This window comes from Vigna umbellata, chromosome 6, assembly GCF_029865625.1.
Source record: "Vigna umbellata cultivar VRB3 chromosome 6, Vumbellata_1.0, whole genome shotgun sequence".
Lineage (NCBI taxonomy): Eukaryota > Viridiplantae > Streptophyta > Magnoliopsida > Fabales > Fabaceae > Vigna > Vigna umbellata.
In genome coordinates this window covers 13,203,807-13,223,895 of record NC_142170.1, presented here as the reverse complement: position 1 = coordinate 13,223,895, position 20,089 = coordinate 13,203,807, and the positions used below count along the sequence as shown (strand labels likewise).

The following is a 20,089-nucleotide window of genomic DNA, read 5'->3' as shown; positions in this document are numbered from 1 at the left end:
GTTTAAATAATTCACAATATATAAATTGTGTATCAGTTCGTGGTATTTTATTTTTTAAATTTTTAAATTTTTTTAAAACGTAAGCTTTAAAAAAGCTTGCGTGTAGGCCATTCTCTTCAAACTACAATTTCTTAACTCTCTTTCGCCTCTGAATGAGTCACTATGTATAGAGTCTCTCACATGTAACACAATCCTCTATAGACCACGGTCTCTTGCATTAAAAAAATCATATTCTCATAATTTTTTAAATTAAAAGAAGAGTTACACCGTGTTCTTAAAAATAATCTTTAAGGGTGGACAACGAAAAGCGAAGATGAAAATGATGTTCATTTTTGCTGATTTTTTTAAATCTGTCACACCAATCAAATTCTACACTAATTCTCACAAACTTTACTTTCAAATTCACTCTCAATTACCTTCAAATCCACTCAAACAAACAACCAAAGATTTATTCTCAAATTCATTATCACTCTCTTCCAAATCATCTCCCCAAATCATCTTAAATGAACAAAGCATAATAAAGAATCCATGATAACATCTTGTGTTTTCATCACATCACCATCATTCCTTTGTCCAAATTATTTTTTCTAAATGACATAAACACCCTTCAATTCACACTTCTTTAGAAATTTGGATTGTTTTCTTCTTTAGATTTTTAGTATTGCATTTCTACTCAACTTTCAAAATACGTATGTTAGTATATTAACAAAATTATAAATATATGTTAAAACATTAAAATTAATATATTTTGAAAATTGGGTAAAGATACAACATAACAAAACAATCTATGAGAGAAGCTAGACTCTCCCACTAGTTTCCAAGTTCAACTTTGTTATTTCTTTTTCTCTTTTAAGAGGCATTAAAAGTTATAAATATATTATTTGTTGTCTCTTAATTAATATAAAACTATTTATTGTATCCAAACTTTCTAAATATTAATATATTTTTTAAATAAACACTTGTTTGTTTTTTTTAGGATAGCGAGACAAAGAACGTGACTTACGGAGTTATGTACGACCCAAATAAAGAGAATCTCCTATATTTGGTCCAAATGTTGGGAAAAGCGGAGCAAATATAAAAGATAGGAAAATACAAATAAAAATTCAAACCTTACAACAACCCAATTTATGTAAGGCCAACCAACTTTCAACTATTAATTAATATTTTTGCATTCTCCAAACAACTCTTATTATTGAGGAAGTGTCATAATAAAGGTTTTAAATGAGTGGTTTGATTGAAAATGGAACAATTTAATTTAATTCAATATTTTAATTACAAATTTTATAATTTGACTTGATCTTCTCGTATTAAGTGGTTCACTTGATGTTTTAATTTTTAATTTATATTATATATTTATTATAGTTCAATCAAAATAAATAAACTTTACTCATTTAATTTATTCACAACACTATAATTAAATTAAAGTGTAAAGTGTAAGTACTTATTATAAAAAATAATATTTAAAAATCAAAGTCTGAATTTATATAATTGATCAAACAAATAAATTAAAAATTTTAATTATTCAAATATGAGAGACACATATTTTATAATTTCAAATTCTTAGAAATTTCACTTCTGCCAAAATGATATTCAACGGACATTCCTAACAGATATAAAATGACTCCCTTTTGAATTTTAAACAGTTATTTTTCCAAACTCTACATAAAAATAATGTTTTTATTAATAAATAATTGTTATAAATAACTCATATTTAGAATTTTTTTAGTGGCCCTTACAAACAAATTGATTAGTATTCCTTTTCAAAAACATAAAATTCGAATTTAAAGACTACAAATAATTTCATTTATAATTTATGATTCTTTCCATATAACTATTTATGAGCATTTAGAATAATTGAATAAGTTAATTTAATATTGGCATAATAGGATGAAGATGTAATGGACAAAAATTCTGATTGAGCAGTGATTGGTGGATAATGAAAAATTTTAAATATAATTTTAATCTACGCGAAATTAAAATTTATTTTTATTGTAAATTTTGATAAATTATGGTTTTTAACTTTTCTTAAAAATAAATAAATTCTTATTGACTTAATTATTTTAAGTGTTATTATGTATTAAATAATATTTTAAATTGTTTATATTATTTAATACCTTATAATTAAAAAATTAGTCCCAAACTTTATTTAACACATAACATTAGTAGTTTATAAGTTTTAAAACTTGAAAACCTAGGAAATAAAGTGGAGGGTTTTAAAGCTAAACCCTTTCCAGCACATCCTATGGGAATTATTGAAAACCTTTCCACTCTGACTTGATTTCGACAACTTTATTTTTATTTTCACCATAATAAGCAACAGCAAAGGCAATGCAATTTATTTTTTATTTAAATACTATTTTTTCTTTCTTTTCTTTTAATTTTTTTAATTAAGTTTTAATTTTTGTTAATTTTATTTATTAAAGATTTTTTTATAGAACGGTTTAAATAATTCACAAAATTGTGTATCAGTTCGTGGTATTTTATTTTTTAAAACGTAAGCTTTAAAAAAGCTTGCGTGTAGGCCATTCTCTTCAAACTATAATTTCTTAACTCTCTTTTGTCTCTGAAGCCTTATTCACTTGAGGGAATTTGAGGAAGAGTAATTGAGAGAATTTTAGAGGATTTGAAAATAAATTTTTTGTTGTTTATTTGAGTCAATTTGGAGGTAAGTGATAATGAATTTGGAAGTAAAGTTTGTGAGAATTAGTGTAGGATTTGATTGACGTGACAGATTAAAAAAATTTACTTCCAAATTCAATCTCATTTACCTTCAAATTCACTCAAATAATCAACAAAAAAATTTATTTTCAAATTCTCTCAAATCTCCTCAATTACTCTCCCTCAAATCCACTCAAGTGAACAAGGCCTGAGTGAGTCATTATATATAGAGTCTCTCACATGTAACACAATCCTCTATAGACCACGATCGCTTGTATTATAAAGTCCTAATTCTCATAATTCTTTAAATTAAAAGAAAAGTTACACGTGTTCTTAAAAATAATCTTTAAGGGTGGACAGCGAAAAGCGAAGATGGAAATGATGTTCATTTTTATTGATTTTTTTAAATCTGTCACATCAATCAAATTCTACCTAATTTTCAAAAATTTTACTTCTAAATTGACTCTCAATTACCTTCAAATCCACTCAAACAAACAACAAAAGTTTTATTCTCAAATGCATTTAATCACTCTCTTCCAAATCATCTCCCCAAATCATCTTAAATGAACAAAATATAATAAAGAATCCGTGATAAACAGAGTAAAAACATTATCTTGTGTTTTCATCGCATCACCATCATTCCTTTGTCCAAATTATTTTTTCTAAATGACATAAACACCCTTCAATTCACACTTCTGTAGAAATTTGGATTGTTTTCTTCTTTAGATTTTTAGTATTGCATTTCTACTCAACTTTCAAAATACATATGTTAGTATATTAACAAAATTATTAATATATGTTAAAACATTAAAATTAATATATTTTGAAAATTGGGTAAAGAAACAACGTAACAAAATGTTTCTGTAGGGGTGTGGAGAACGAGATACGAACCTAACAAACTTGCTCTACGCTGTCTCTCTCTGTGCTGCTTTCACTGTGTTACCTTTTTTCTGCCTCCTTTGAACAAGGTGGGCTGGGTACCTGCAAAGATACTCCGATGCTCAAGTCAACAAGGGTGTTGTCTGAAAATAAGAATATCTTTCTTCTTAGGGGAAAAACGTACCTTTTTTCCTAGATGCTCTGTGTATTTAAAACAGTAATAATAAACCGTTACCTGGCAATCCGGTCAGTTACCGAAGCTGACTGCCTAGGAGTTGTAACTGCCAGATTGTGTATTGATACCGAGTCAACTACCTCCGTGATTCATGGTGTAGGTTAGCTAATTATGTGTAACATGTGTAACTGCTTATTTGTAGCTGCCCTCTACGACATTGCGTCCTGTATGTCGGACATACTGTGTGTCGACATGGCTAGGCGACATGTCGTGTGTCGTGTGATTGTTAATTGTCGCGATGTTGGTTGTCGAGGACCAAGCGGTCGACCATGCTCTATGATCGACTGTCGTCTGGCTATTGGTCGACCTTTGGGGAATTATGTGTCTCATAGTACAGTGATCGACTGTTGTCGGGCTATTAGTGATCGACTGTTGTCGGGCTGTTGATTGACCTGTGGGGAATTAAGTATCCTACAGTACATGCCCCCCAAGTCCGAGTAAATAGGGGACCGAGTTACGAAGGGCTTTTGAGTATTGTTGGAAGAATCGAGGTGACGTGGAGGAAACGAGGAGACGTGGAAGAAACGAGGAGATGTGGAAGAAACGAGGAGATGTGGAAGACAGCTGTGCGCGGCGTTACGAATTTTAGGGTTTTCCCGCTCCTTTAGAGAAAGGAGGGGACGCTAGCTAGGAGCCGTTAGATTAAAAATAATCCTACGGCATCTGATAATTAAACGGTTTGGCTTCTTCAACACGACTCAAAAGAGGTTTATTCACTTGGGCAGAAGAGCAAATACTGAGAGTGTATACTGCGAACGAGATTGTTTCTTCGTCAATTTCGTTGCCTTCACTACTACGAGAAACCACCAGGTAACCCTAGAATCTTTTTTGTCTTAGTGTACTTGCTATTGATAATGGAAAGAAAGGGTCAGGATATTGGTGGCGATATGCCGGGGCCGTCATCTACGGCGGGATATCCCGAGGTTACCACCATACCTCATGGGGAAGAGGCCTTTATATACGGAAATGTGTGCGGTGAGGACCCCGGGGGTCGTGTAATATCTCTGATTAGCGGAGATGAGTACGCGTGGGCGGCGCGTGAGGTGAAAGAACTTAGAAGTCAATTTAGGAGTAAGGCTATATTAACAAACTGGATTGAGGATAGTTGCCTGTTAAGAACCCTAGAGTATCAGACATGTATAAAGTTGAAAGCTTGTCGAGATGATGAAAGGGTATGCTATGGTAGGGAAAATGCCTCTGATGATTTCTTCTATTGTTATGCTGCCTTGTTTTATGATTTGTATGTGAGGTTGCCGTTTACCACATTCCAAATGGATGTTCTGCGTACCCTAAATGTTGCACCGAGTCAATTGCATCCTAATAGCTGGGGGTATATGCAGGCTTTTGCCGTAGTATGTCGGGCATTAGACATTAGGCCCACTGTAGGCTTGTTTCTGTATTTCTTTAGGTGTCGACCGTTGGCCACGAAAGGGTGGGTATCACTAATTTCTGACCCGGGTAACGCACTCCTAGAGCTGTACTTGCAATCCTATAGGGGTTTTAAGGAAAAGTTTTTCAAGGTGTCGATCAACGATGTGGGTCGACAATTCTTTTTCGATGGTGAGGGGAATCCCAAGTTTCCTTTATACTGGACCCAGGATCCTCTAAGATTTACATCGTGGTCGGAAGATAAGATGACGATCGAAGAGTTGGAGGCTTTGAGTGTGTTGACCTCGTTGCCACGCCCCTTCTCTTCTCGTCAGATTATAGAATGTCTCGAGTTCGATGACGCGGGGGCGAGGGTGTTTGGTATGTGTCTTTACTTTTTACTTTTGAAAATTGCTATGTTGTTGCTGACCATGCTGGATGGGTTTTGGTGTTTTGCAGAGATAATGGGGAGGAAAGGAAGTGGTCGCAGCAGTTGATTATCCTTGACTTGATAGGTGCCGTTGATGTGGCTGACTACTAACTTTGAGTCCATCCGACACTCTAAATGATCGACTGAGAATTCTCGGGCTAAAGATAAGCCTGCAACCAAGGCTTCGTATTCGGCTTGGTTGTTGCTGGCAGGGAATTTAAATATGATGGCTTGCTCTACGACCACACCGTCCGGGCCTTCTAGAACGATCCCGGCTCCACCTCCCCTCTTGTCGGAGGAACCATCGACACTGAGTAGCCATGTGGTAGGGGAGTCGGCCGGTGCAGATGTGAGGTCAGCTGCGAAATCTGCCAGATGCTGACCCTTGATGGATCCGCGTGGCTCGTAACGGAGTCCGAATTCGGATAGTTCCACGGACCAGGCAACCATTCTCCCTGCCAAATCTGGCTTGCGGAGGATCTTGGCTATGGGATGATCCGTACGGACTACCACCTGATGGCTCTGGAGGTACGGGCGAAGTCGTCGAGAGGCGTTGAGAAGGGCCAAAGCAAGCTTCTCGATTCGAGAATATCGTTCCTCCGCGCCCTGCAGTGTACGGCTGATGAAGTAGATCAACTTGAAGGAGGGTGCTTCTTGTATCAGGGCAGCACTGACAGCATGCTGGGAAGCTGAGATATATAGCTGTAAGTCGAACCCCTCGTCTGGTCGAGCCATAATTGGAGGACTAGTGAGGATGCGCTTGACAGTGTTGAATGCAGTCTCACAATCCTCGTCCCAGTGCTGAGTGGAACCCTTCTTCAAATTCTTCAGGATGGGTTTGATGTGTTCGGCCAGCTTTGGAATAAACCGTGACAGGGCGGTTAGGCGACCCACAAGACGCTGAACCTCTCTTAGGGTCTTCGGAGCCGTCATGTCGAGTACCGCCCTGCATTTGTCGGGGTTGGCTTCAATGCCTCGACGTGTGAGCAAGAATCCTAAGAATTTTCCGGCTGGGACGCCGAAAGTACATTTGGAAGGGTTGAGGCGCATGCTGTATCGTCTGAGTTGCCCGAAGACCTCCTTCAAATCTTGCAGGTGCTGGTCTATAGAATTGCTGCGAATTACCATGTCGTCCACATACACATCCATGCAACGCCCTATCTGATGATGGAAGACCTTATCCATGAGGCGTTGATAAGTGGCTCCGACATTTTTTAATCCAAACGGCATTACTTCATAGCAGTAATTGGCGCGTTCAGTGATAAAGGCTGTCTTGCTTTGATCGGGGTGGTACATTGGGATCTGGTTGTACCCCGAGTAAGCGTCCAGAAAACTGAAAATGACATGACCAGAAGCTCCATCTACAAGGCGGTCGATGCTGGGCAAGGGGTATGAGTCTTTGGGGCATGCCTTGTTGAGATCAGTGAAATCGACACACATCCGCCACTGACCGTTTGACTTCTTGACCATAACCACGTTCGACAGCCATGTGGTATATGTTAACTCTCTGATGAATCGGGCATTTATCAGCTTGTCGATCTCAACTTGAATGGCTTGACGCTTTTCTTCTCCGAACCTACGCTTCTTCTGGGCGACCGGTCGCGCCTCCCTGAAGATGGACAATTTGTGGGACATAACTCCTGGGTGAATTCCTGGCATGTCGGCGGCTGTCCATGCAAATAAGTCTGCATTGTTTCGCAGTATCTGACTTAGGGCCTGCTCCTCGTTTGAGGTGAGATCCTTGCCGATGCTGGTGGTTTTAGACGTGTCACTCGTCAGGGATAGGAGCTTGACTTCGCCTTGCGGATGAAGGCGCTCGTCCACATTGGTTCGGGGGTCGAGGTCGACTACTGCTGCGTCGACTACTTTTGTTCTCTTTGTTGGAATAAAAGGGGTGACCTTTAACCCTGCCGCATAACACTGTTGGGCCGTTCGCTGGTCGGCCCTCACCGTACAAATAGTACCATGATTTGTTGGGAACTTCATGGCGAGGTGGGGAGTAGACACAATTGCTCCAAATGCGTTCAGACAGGGACGCCCTAGCAAGGCGTTGTATGATGCGTTCGCCTCAACCAGCAAGAATCGAACTCGAAGTTCAGGTGCCTCCCGACTGGTTCCGAGTCGAGTTCGCAAATCAAGGTATCCCCTGGTGTCTACTCGCTCTCCTGAGAATCCGACAATCTGCTCATTAAATGGGGCGATGAGATCCTCGGATAGGTCCATTTTCTGAAAAGTGGACCAATATAAAATGTTGACCGAGCTTCCTTGATCAACAAGGACCTTGCTGACATCATACCGAGCTATGTTAGCCGTGATGACCATAGGATCATCATGATCAGGGTCTGGAGCGTGGAAGTCAGCATTCGTGAACGTGATGTCCGGGATCGACCGAGCCTGTCGCTCGACCATATGGACCGATTTCAGCTGCCTCAAATGTCGTTTCCTCGCTGAAGACGACACGCCTCCTCCAGCGAAACCACCAGATATAGTGTCGATGCGGCCCCGGACTGAGCGTTCCCTCTCTATGCGTCGAGGCGGGCTGCGTGATCGCCTGCGGTGTCGATCATCTCTAGGGGGAGATCGCCGGGGACTTCGCCTGGGAGGGTCCCTTCGACGAGGAGTTGTTGCTCTTGCGGTAACTCTCTCCTTGATGTAACTCTGGAGATAACCCGCACGGACGAGCCGTTCTAACTCGTCTTTTACCGTATTGCACTCTTCCGTGTCGTGCCCCTGGTTCATGTGGAACCGACAAGATTTGCTCCTATCGGCGTTCTTTGGGGTGGTCTTTCGCCGCGCTGTGAGAAGTTCGGTGTGTAAGGCCTCCTCCAGTACCCTCGCCCTGGGGGCGTTGAGGGTCGTGTAGTGGTCATATTTAGATATCCACCCCGACTCCTTCCGAGGTGCTCGGTCCGGTCTGTAGTCGTTGGGGGGTCGCTTCGTTTTTTTAGTTTCCTGGTTGGGGATATCTTGGTGGTGCTTCTTTCTGGCATTGGCATTACGGTGGTCTTCAATGCGAATGAATTTTGCCACAGTGGATTGCAATTCTTCCATGGATGATGGGGGATCAGCATATAACTGTTCCGAGAACTGTCCCGGCCTTAAGCAGGATGACAGATTGCTGATGATGAAAGTGGGAGTAATATCCGGCACTCGCCTGGCCGTTTCTATATATCGCTGCATAAAAGCTTTCAAAGTCTCATCCTTCTCTTGCCTGGTATGGACGAGCTCCGTAGCAGTCATTGCCGGCTTTTGATTGGCTGCGTACTGTTTTCGGAATAAGGATTCTATGGTTGCGAAGCAATCTACGGAATTGCGGGGAAGTTTATGGAACCATTCCAGAGCTTCACCCTTAAGGGATAAAGAGAAAGCTCTGCATATAACCGGATCGCTGTCTGTGTAGAATGCCATGGTATCGATAAAATTGCGTAGATGGTCATCAGGATCTTCAGATCCATTATAGCGTTCCAGAGTTGGGGGAGGCTTGTCCGGCATATTCGCTTGCATGATGGCTTCCGTGAATGGAAGCAGGTTGGTGAGGCGCGCAGGAGTAGGCCCCCTCCTTCCTCCACCAACACGTTCGGAGGGTCCCCCATGATGGCTCGCTTCGTTATCCTCCTGCCTGTTTGAAGCAGATAACTCTGGTGTTGGGATCTGCGCTCTCAATGCCGCCATCTCCTCTGCATGCTTGCGCTGAATCTCCTGCATGGTTTGTGCCTGTGCCTCAACTTGCGCTTGCAGTTGCCTGATCAAATCGTGCGTATCTGAATTTTCCATAGCTCCGGTGGTCGTTGTTGGGATAGTAATCTCGGCCCCACGGTGGGCGCCAAAATGTTTCTGTAGGGGTGTGGAGAACGAGATACGAACCTAACAAACTTGCTCTACGCTGTCTCTCTCTGTGCTGCTTTCACTGTGTTACCTTTTTTCTGCCTCCTTTGAACAAGGTGGGCTGGGTACCTGCAAAGATACTCCGACGCTCAAGTCAACAAGGGTGTTGTCTGAAAATAAGAATATCTTTCTTCTTAGGGGAAAAACGTACCTTTTTTCCTAGATGCTCTGTGTATTTAAAACAGTAATAATAAACCGTTACCTGGCAATCCGGTCAGTTACCGAAGCTGACTGCCTAGGAGTTGTAACTGCCAGATTGTGTATTGATACCGAGTCAACTACCTCCGTGATTCATGGTGTAGGTTAGCTAATTATGTGTAACATGTGTAACTGCTTATTTGTAGCTGCCCTCTACGACATTGCGTCCTGTATGTCGGACATACTGTGTGTCGACATGGCTAGGCGACATGTCGTGTGTCGTGTGATTGTTAATTGTCGCGATGTTGGTTGTCGAGGACCAAGCGGTCGACCATGCTCTATGATCGACTGTCGTCTGGCTATTGGTCGACCTTTGGGGAATTATGTGTCTCATAGTACAGTGATCGACTGTTGTCGGGCTATTAGTGATCGACTGTTGTCGGGCTGTTGATTGACCTGTGGGGAATTAAGTATCCTACAGTACACAAAACAATCTATGAGAGAAGCTAGACTCTCCCACTAGTTTCCAAGTTCAACTTTGTTATTTTCTTTTTCTCTTTTAAGAGGCATTAAAAGTTATAAATATATTATTTGTTGTCTCTTAATTAATATAAAACTATTTATTGTATCCAAATTTTCTAAATATTAATATATTTTTTAAATAAACACTTGTTTTTTTTTTTAGGATAGCGAGACAAAGGACGTGACTTACGGAGTTATGTAGAGAGGAGCAAATATAAAAGATACTCATAGTGGAAAATACAAACAAAAATTCAAACCTTACAACAACCACATTTATGTAAGGCCAACCAACTATCAACTATTAATTAATATTTTGCATTCTCCAAACCAACCCTTATCATTAATTACAAATTTTATAATTTAATAAACTTTATTCATTTAATTTTATTCACAACACTATAATTAAATTAAAGTGTAAGTACTTATTATAAAAAGTAATATTTAAAAATCAAAGTCTGAATTTATATAATTGATCAAACAAATAAATTAAAAATTTTAATTATTCAAATATGAGAGACACATTTTTTATAATTTCAAATTCTTGAAATTTCACTTCTGCCAAAATGATATTCAACGGAAATTGCTAACAGATATAAAATGACCCCCTTTTGAATTTTCAACCGTTATTTTTTCAAACTCTACATAAAAATAATGTTTTTATTAATAAATAATTGTTATAAATAACTCATATTTAGAATTTTTTTTATTGGCCCTTACAAACAAATTGATTAGTATTCCTTTCGAAAAACATAAAATTCGAATTTAAAGACTACAAATAATTTCATTTATAATTTATGATTCTTTCCATGTAACTATTTATGAGCATTTAGAATAATTGAATAAGTTAATTTAATATTGGCATAATAGGATGAAGATGTAATGGACAGAAATTCTGATTGAGCAAAGTTTAAATATAATTTTAATCTACGCGAAATTAAAATTTATTTTTATTGTAAATTTTGATAAATTATGGTTTTTAACTTTTCTTAAAAATAAATAAATTCTTATTAACTTAATTATTTTAAGTGTTATTATGTATTAAATAATATTTTAAATTGTTTATACTATTTAATACCTTATAATTAAAAAATTAGTCCCAAACTTTATTTAACACATAACATGGTAGTTTATAAATTTTAAAACTTGAAAACCTAAGAAATAAAGTGGAGGGTTTTAAAGCTAAACCCTTTCCAGCACATCCTATGGGAATTATTGAAAACCTTTCCACCCTGACTTGATTTCGACAATTTTATTTTTATTTTCACCATAATAAACAACACCAAAGGCAATGCAATTTATTTTTTATTTAAATACTATTTTTTTTTCTTTTCTTTTAATTTTTTTATTTAAGTTTTAATTTTTGTTAATTTTATTTATTAAAGATTTTTTAATAGCACGGTTTAAATAATTCACAATATATAAATTGTGTATGAGTTCGTGGTATTTTATTTTTAAAATTTTTAAATTTTTTTTAAAACGTAAGCTTTAATGTCATATTTGTTGGTATAAAATTTTTGTAGGTATTAAAATATGATTATTCTTAGTTTCCTCGCTTCTTGAAGACGAATTTTACAGGAGTAAATCAACAACATTATAGCTCCTAACATAACACAGTAGAGGCTGCACTGGAACAAAAGTTTTAATATAAGTATTTTATTGTAGAAAAAGTTGTTAAAAAAACATCGTTAATAACGGTAGAGGATGGTGTTGCGTGTGACGGACTCTATATATAGGGTTCATGCAGAGGCCAAAGAGAGTTAAGAAATTGAAGCTTGAAGAGAATGGCCTACACGCAAGCTTTCTTGCAGTTCAATGTCCTAACTTCTCCTCTTAGAGTTAGGCCACAGTGGGGAGTGGGGACCACCAAAGCAAAGCACATTGTGTGCAAGGCAGAGAAGGATGATGTGGAAGAGGGTGCAGCCACCACCCTTAGTCATGTCTCTCGCCGATTGGCCCTCGGCACTGCCCTCATCGGCGGTGCCGCTGCTGCTGGTGGCTCCAAGGTCTCACCTGCTGATGCTGCTGATGCAGAACTCTCTTTCCAGGAACCTGGTGGTATTTATTTTACCCTTCATCACTTTTTTAAACATTTCATTTTTTGCATGAAATGTTTCTTTTCACGTGTCATTTGTTCAAATTCTTCGTCTGTCAAAAACAAGTTCTCCATTTTGAATCAAACATGAATTTTTCACTGTATCACTTCTGCATTAAACACAATAAGAGTCTCGTAATCACTCAACATGACATGTAACGACTTTACTCTGTAGAAATTACCACATTACCAGCAATAACTTGCGAGTTTCCTTCATCTGTTATCGATGCTCTTTCTCTCAAGCGAAACAGTTTTCCCAAGGGCTTCGTTTTCGGGACAGCATCCGCGGCCTACCAGGTATCCTCATAATATCTCTTATTCTTTTATGAGAAAACTTTGAGATTTCAACTTCATACGATTTTGTTACGTTGTTTATATGTATACCCATATATATAGTACGAAGGAGCGGCGTCTGAAGGTGGAAGAAAACCTAGTATATGGGATGTATTCACTCACAAGTATCCAGGTTCTTTTTTCTACCTTTCTAAATATAAATCCAACTAAAACAATTACAGATTACTTTTTATAACTTAAAAATGTATCTGTTTCTAAGTTTTTCAAAAATTATATATATGAACTTAATAAAAATTGTAGATTATAGTCTGATTTTATAAACATGTAATGTTGCAGAGAAGATAAGGGACAGAAGTAATGGAGATGTAGCAATTGATGAATACCACCGTTACAGGGTAAAGTCCAATATCTTAATGATGACAGTCTAGGATGAATGAAGAAACCAATTATTTTTCTTCATCAAATCAATTAATTAAATTTTTGGACGTTTTTTACATTTATATAACAGGAAGATATTAAGATAATGAAGGATATGAATCTGGATGCATACAGATTCTCCATCTCATGGTCTAGAATAATACCAAGTGAGATAAAAGTTGATGAACTATTATTATTCTTTTTGTTATGATTGTTGTTGGATCTTTCAGTTGTTAATGATTTCAATCTTAATTTGAAATTATTGATATATAGATGGAAAGGTCGGTGAAAACGAGGAGGGTGTAAATCAAGAAGGAATCGCTTATTACAATCGCCTCATTGATCATCTCATAGCCAACGGTGAATGTCCATGTGTTCTTCTCTTGGTTTTTCATACATTTTATAATATATTTTTTAAGTGAATGAGATATTGATTTAAATATTAATGTTGCAGGTCTAAAACCATATGTGACACTTTTTCACTGGGATCTTCCCCAAGCTTTAGAAGAGGAGTATGGAGGTTTTTTATCCCCTAATGTTGTGTAAGTTGTACAATTTTTTTTTTTATATTCAACTCAGTACTATTACAAATATGTGTATATATATGATTTGTTTTTTTTTGAGATAATATAATCTTTTAAGAAAAAAACATAAATTATGATGACAATTTTTTTAAAACAAAGTTACCCCTTATTAAGAGTTACAATGCATTTTTTTTATTAAAATAAAAATTTAGGTAAAATATTAAAGACCAGTGTTATTGACATTTATGGCTAACCTAATTTTGTTCATAAGAGATTCTTAGTAAAAATATTACCAGGTTTTGAAATTTTAAAATTTTAAAATATGATCTCATAAGGTTTGATATTAAGCTATAGCTAGGGGGATTGTATACTAATTGTGAATTTAAAAATATTTCAGGAGTGATTTTCGAGACTACGCAGGAATTTGTTTCAAATACTTCGGAAACAGGGTGAAACATTGGATTACCCTAAATGAACCATGGTCTTATAGTAATAATGGTTATGCAGTTGGAACCTTTGCACCAGGTCGATGCTCTGAATGGCAAGATTCAACTTGTCTCGGAGGTGATTCAGGAACAGAACCATATATAGTTACACATAATTTACTACTTGCTCATGCAGCTGCTGTAGATCTGTATAGGAAAGAGTTCCAGGTTTGTTTAACCTTAATGAGAAACTTTCAAATCTTTATGGTTTATTTCTATAATGCCACGAGGGTTCAAGGACTCTTATATATATATAGCTCTTTTACTTAATAACGTTAAAAACACTTGACACAGGAATATCAAGAAGGAGTGATAGGCATAACACTTATTTCTCATTGGTTTGAGCCATATTCAGAAACTGAATCAGATAAAGATGCTGCTAAACGTGCACTTTGACTTCATGTTTGGGTGGTAAGTGCTTAACTCTGCATAAGAATATGCATTCTCAAATGCGATGTTTTGATATGTAACAATGAATATAGGTACATGCAACCATTGACATCTGGAAAGTATCCAAAGAGCATGCGTTTTCTAGTTGGTAATCGATTACCAGAGTTCTCAAAACAAGAATCAAAACTTCTTGCCAAATCATTTGATTTTATTGGAATAAACTATTACACCACTCTTTGCGTTGCGGATCCAACCCCATGTTGATCCTTCTAAACTTAGTTATACTACAGATCCTCATGTCCGTTATTCAAGTGAGGAAGCTTCTATCTTTCAATTATTTAAATTATATTTGTTGAATTTTCTAATACAACACTTTTTGTTTTTTTTTTTCATCCGTCAGCCGAACGCAACGGTATTCTCATAGGTCAACCGGTGTGTATACGATTATGTCGTTCGTTTTAATATTATTATTTCATATGGTTTTATGTAACTTTATATTTATATTTGCAGACCGCTTCTGATTGGCTATATGTTTGTCCGAAAGGAATCAAAAAGTTGTTGCTCTATACCAAAGAACAGTACAACGATCCTGTGATTTATATAACTGAAAATGGTAATTATATCAAAAGCAATTTTTATTGTCTTTAAAGAAAATATTTTGAGGAAATTATTCAAAATGTGGAATTTCAATATAAAATTTTCTTTTAACGTGTTGATGTATTTTACTTTCAATTTATAGGAAGAGGCAATGAGGTCAGTCAAGACAAGGAGACACTTGAGGAAGCTCTTATAGATATTTATAGAATCGATTTTTATTATCGTCATCTCTATTATCTACTTTCAGCAATAAGGTAATGATTTATTTTTCACATATTTTAAATTTGTTTCTAACTCTAAATTTAAATATATTTTTTTTGACTTTATAAGGGACGGCCATGTAAATGTAAAAGGATATTTTGCGTGGTCACTTTTGGACAATTTTGAATGGAGAGACTGGCTATTTAATAGGATTTGGACTGAATTATGTGGACAGACAAACTCAGAAGCGATATCCCAAACTTTCAGCAAAGTGGTTTAAGAGTTTTCTTCAGAAAAAGTTATTAGGATAATTGCAACGCACATCTGTTACAATAGTTTGGGAGATAATCTCTTATGTAATGTTGCCTATTAATAAATTTCAGTGAAGAGTGAAGTGTGTCAGCTGTTAATCTTTTTATTGATGTAATGTTTTTTTTGTTAGTGAAATGTGGCTTTGCTTGTTTTTTATTTTACAAGAAAACATATTTGTTTAATTTTTTATTTGTCATATTGGCTTATTATCAGTTGTATTTTTCTTTCACAAAAAAAAAAATTATATTAAGTGCATCATTTGAATACTTTAAATCATGTATAAATAAATATGTAAGATAAAAAGTAGGGACATTCTTTTTTATTTAAGTCATGTATAAATGAATATCTAGACACAATTATATACAAAATTAATACCATTCTTAACTCAAAATCTTAAAATAATAGATTAATTTTATCCTTAAATATTGTTTCACTTTTTTATTTTTAACTAATATGAGATTTCGATTCACGCTTATATTCTCAATCTATTTCATATCTAATATCTCTTAAATCTCAATCTACTTTGGTCTTGAATCTTCTATGCTCATTAATCAAGCACAATCCTGCATATTTTGCTATTTAATCTAGATACGTTAATATACCTAAAACTATATACTAAAGTAACAGTGTTCATACTTCTTAGATATTCTAGATATTATATATGTACGCTTACTTGTATAAGACCCTCAAATATAATCTCTTTAACTTAATAAGATGACAAATTTAACAATTAAATGTAGAAAGGTTATGTGTGGAATACAGAAAAGGAAAGTCATTGCTAAAAAGTCGAATGACTTTATCCGAAACACGTTTTATCTTGAATGTCAAACACATATTTTTACAATAATAATATTTTGAAAAATACTATTTGTATTAATATAAGGGGAAACAAAATTATAATTATTTTGTGAAATGAAAATGAAGTGCATTATTACTGCAGGTATTAATTGTTTCATTGATGATAAGGCCCCCACCCAATAGACTACTGAAGTACATTTTTGTTTTTCTTCAAACTTCTCAGCTAAACATCACACAAAACTTGAAGGAGAAGGGAAAGAAATTAAAAACCAACTAAAACTCAAAAGCTTACTTAATCAAAACTTCTGTTTATCAACTTGAGTATCTAAAAAATGGAAAATGAATAATTTTGTTTTCTATTTAAACCTTAAAAACTCATTTTTAACTTCTTTAACTTTGTAATTAAGAGAATAATGAAATTAAAAAATGACGCATTAAAATATTCTAATCCATGTATATGAAATATCAGATGATAAATGTATATGAAAAATGTAAATGTAAATAAGTAGGTTTTGGAAAGTATATCTCTATTTCTAATATTACAAAAATAAAACGATCTCCACTTGATAAATCTTGTATTATGATTACGATCTCTTCAAATTTAAAATTACTATCACAATTATTCTTTAGAAAATATTGAAGGATTATTATTGCATTTGTTTTTTTAACCTTTAACGGTTTTCTTCCCATAAAGTGAGTTTGGTTAGGATGTGGAAATATTGTAGGTGTTAATGAGAAAGCCCCCACCCTACAATGTAGAAATCCTACAAATTTTTTGGTGGCACATTGAACACACTTATAAATTGCCTTTAATATCCTACTCTATATAATAAGTTAACGCTATATTAAATGCGTCTCCATGTCTCTCTCTATGTTCTACATATGTAGTCATCCAAATACTTTACTTTTTAAATCGATTTTGTGAAATTGAGTTAGAATTAAAATTCATTTCTTAACATGATATCAAAATCATAAAATTATTGTTATATTTATTTATATATTATAAAATAGTCACACACATAAATCTCCACAATAGTAAGATATTGTCCATTTCTAATTAAGCTCTCACATATTTGTTTTTTATATTACTTCAAAAATCCTTTTTTTTCAAAAAATGTGTTATGTGTATATAAATAAATATCTATTTATAGTTTTATTCCTAATAATAATATTTTCATGGAGCAGAAACAATGAGTTACTTTTTTTTCCTTGTAAGTTGAAACAACTGAATTGCCTCCATCCAATATAAAAGCAAGTAACAAAGGAGAAGCTGTATACACAGTCACCGACAATAATCTTAATGGTGCAACCGCTACCATAAAACCAGGGAATGTTTTTTTAACCATGTGGTACAAAAAATTGATTTGGTTTATTCAAATTGTAATGAACAATAAAATCTAGTATTTTAATTTATAAAATAAAAACCTTAATTATCTAAAAAATAATAATAAAAAATAAAAATAAAAACAATGATCGTAGCAATTATTAATTATCAAAATTGTGTTACAACTTTGTATATAGATTAGGATATCTCAAATGTCTTGTTTTATTTATTTTTTGTTTTTTCACCTATAAAAAAGCACGAAGCAAAATGTAGACAAGATGACAAGCAAGAACGTGTAGAACTAAGCAAGAAGGTGCAGGAGTTGTGGTGGATATATATATATATATATATATATATATATATATATATATATATATATATATATATCCTGAGAAAAATATTAATCTTTTATATCTAATATTGAACATGACATGTAACGAGTTTACTCTCTTGACTACAGTAGCAGTTAGCCCATTACCTGCAATAAATTCTGAGAAATATCCTCCATCTGTTGTCGATGCTCTTTCTCTCAATCGAACCACTTTTCCAAAGGGCTTCGTTTTCGGGACAGCATCCTCGGCTTACCAGGTATCCAAATGCTTTCTTATATATTAAATTGTGTTTGTTATTTCCGTTGAGTCTTTTATTGTTCTGTTAGTGGTTACTGTGCATTTGAACAGTAATTTTGCTTCTAGGGTGTTCTATTTTTGGGGTTTTCTGTTTTGGTGTTACCGGAACCCTATATAAGGGCTTCCAGTATCAGAAACAAAAGGTGTAGAAGAAATTAAGAAAATAACAACAGCAATTTTACTTTTCTCTCAAATATAGATTACATACCTTTACCGTGCATCTTCTTTTCTTCCGATCTCCTTCTGATCTGCCACCCATGACCATCTCGCCGGAATACTTTCCTTCACCATCAAACTGACCGGAACGGACATCCAAGTGTCTCTGTCGCGCATCGTCCTTGCAGAGCACACGGGATTTGAAGCTTTCAACGTTCTCAGCCACTTTCTGATTCTAAAGATACTTTGCAAAGGAGAGACTTAAGTCTCGATACTAGGCCACAGGTTTGGGCCTTCTGTTGGGCCACTGTTTTCTTTATGGTATCAGAGCAGGTCTTGGACCTGTTCTACGTTTTCCGCTGCTCGTATCAGTAATTCTTGATTCCTCATCCGCTTCTTTCGCCATTCTTGCTTTCATGGAGACTACGGATCAAACTAACAATCCCACCAGTCCCTATTATTTGCATCCAGGGGAGAACCCAGGCGCTTCCCTTATATCACAGATTCTTAATGAGTCAAATTATACATCTTGGAGTAGAAACATGAGGAGAGCCCTTCTTTCAAAGAATAAACTCAAATTTATAGATGGCGGGATCACAAAGCCTCAAAGAAGTAATAGTCTTTTTGATTCTTGGGAAAGAAGTAACATGATGGTATTATCTTGGATCACCAAGACACTTTCACCCCAAATAGCTGAGAGCGTGATTTATGTGGAGAATGCCCAAGAACTTTGGGAAGAATTAAAAGAGAGATTTTCAAAGGGGGATCATTTCAAGCTTTCAGACCTTCTTCAGGAAATTCACTCTATAAAACAAGGTGAACGAAGCATAAATCAATACTTTACCGATTTGAAGATTTTGTGGGAGGAGTTGGAATTTCTTAGGCCTATTCCCAGTTGTAACTGCAAAGTTCCTTGCAGTTGTGATCTATCTAAGGCCTCACATAAATATAGGGACATGGAGCACGTGATATGCTTTTTGAAAGGCTTGAACGAGTGTTATAATACTGTCAAGACTCAGATATTACTCATGGAACCTTTGCCCAGCATTAATAAAGTGTTTTCACTTATTATACAACAAGAAAGGCAAGGAAATTATAATCAAGGTGATGGGAAAATACTAGCCAACACCACTGACAAACAAAATCAATGGAAAACCAACCAGAATTTGAGAACATATGGGCGTGGAAATCCACCCAGAAACCAAGGAAGGGGAAGAGGAAGAAATCCCAATTATGGGAAACAGTGTTCCCACTGCCATAAGATGAATCATACCATTGATGAGTGCTATTCTAAGCATGGGTTTCCACCATGGTACAAGAAAAATGACGGAAACTGTGAGACTGATGCTGGACAAAGGGAATGGGGTTCTACAAATGCTTGCTCTGCCTCCTCAGGAACTCAAGCTAATCAGCAAAATGCTGTTCAGAATCCATTCACGCATGAACAGATGCAAAAGATACTACAACTGCTGGACAAAGCTGATAGCCCATCACACAGTGTTAGTCAAATACAGAAAGCCAACACAGAGGACACACAAGGTATGACTTCTTGGATTATAGACACAGGGGCCACAGATCACGTGACCCATGACAAAAGTCAGTTTACCACCTTTTATAAAATCAACCCCATATCTGTAAAACTACCTAATAACTCTTTAGTTACTGCCCAGTATGCAGGGACCATCTATTTCACTAAGGAATTTGTGATTTTTAATGTTTTATATATACCTGAATTTAGTTTTAATCTCATATCTG

The 20,089-nt window shown here is 35.7% G+C and overlaps 1 protein-coding gene and 1 pseudogene across 2 annotated transcripts; one reads left to right on the top strand and one right to left on the bottom strand.

Moving 5' to 3' along the window:
- Nucleotides 1–5,531: 5,531 nt before the first annotated feature.
- Nucleotides 5,532–9,344, bottom strand: LOC148196819 (uncharacterized). The gene has a single exon (XM_088093519.1). The coding sequence runs from the start codon at nucleotides 9,342–9,344 to the stop codon at nucleotides 5,532–5,534; it is 3,813 nt and encodes a 1,270-aa protein (XP_087949645.1).
- Nucleotides 9,345–11,861: 2,517 nt separating this feature from the next.
- LOC124837035 (cyanogenic beta-glucosidase-like) lies at nucleotides 11,862–15,639 on the top strand (annotated as a pseudogene). Its single transcript, XR_015780212.1, has 14 exons — nucleotides 11,862–12,170; nucleotides 12,383–12,504; nucleotides 12,604–12,673; nucleotides 12,838–12,896; nucleotides 13,010–13,085; nucleotides 13,192–13,278; nucleotides 13,373–13,460; nucleotides 13,840–14,095; nucleotides 14,222–14,338; nucleotides 14,410–14,628; nucleotides 14,718–14,749; nucleotides 14,828–14,930; nucleotides 15,057–15,168; nucleotides 15,245–15,639. The product of XR_015780212.1 is annotated as a cyanogenic beta-glucosidase-like (transcript).
- Nucleotides 15,640–20,089: the final 4,450 nt, after the last annotated feature.

Coding starts and splice junctions, on each gene's coding strand:
- LOC148196819 (XM_088093519.1), bottom strand. CDS start 9,344: ATGGAAAATTCAGATACGCACGATTTGATCAGGCAACTGCAAGCGCAA.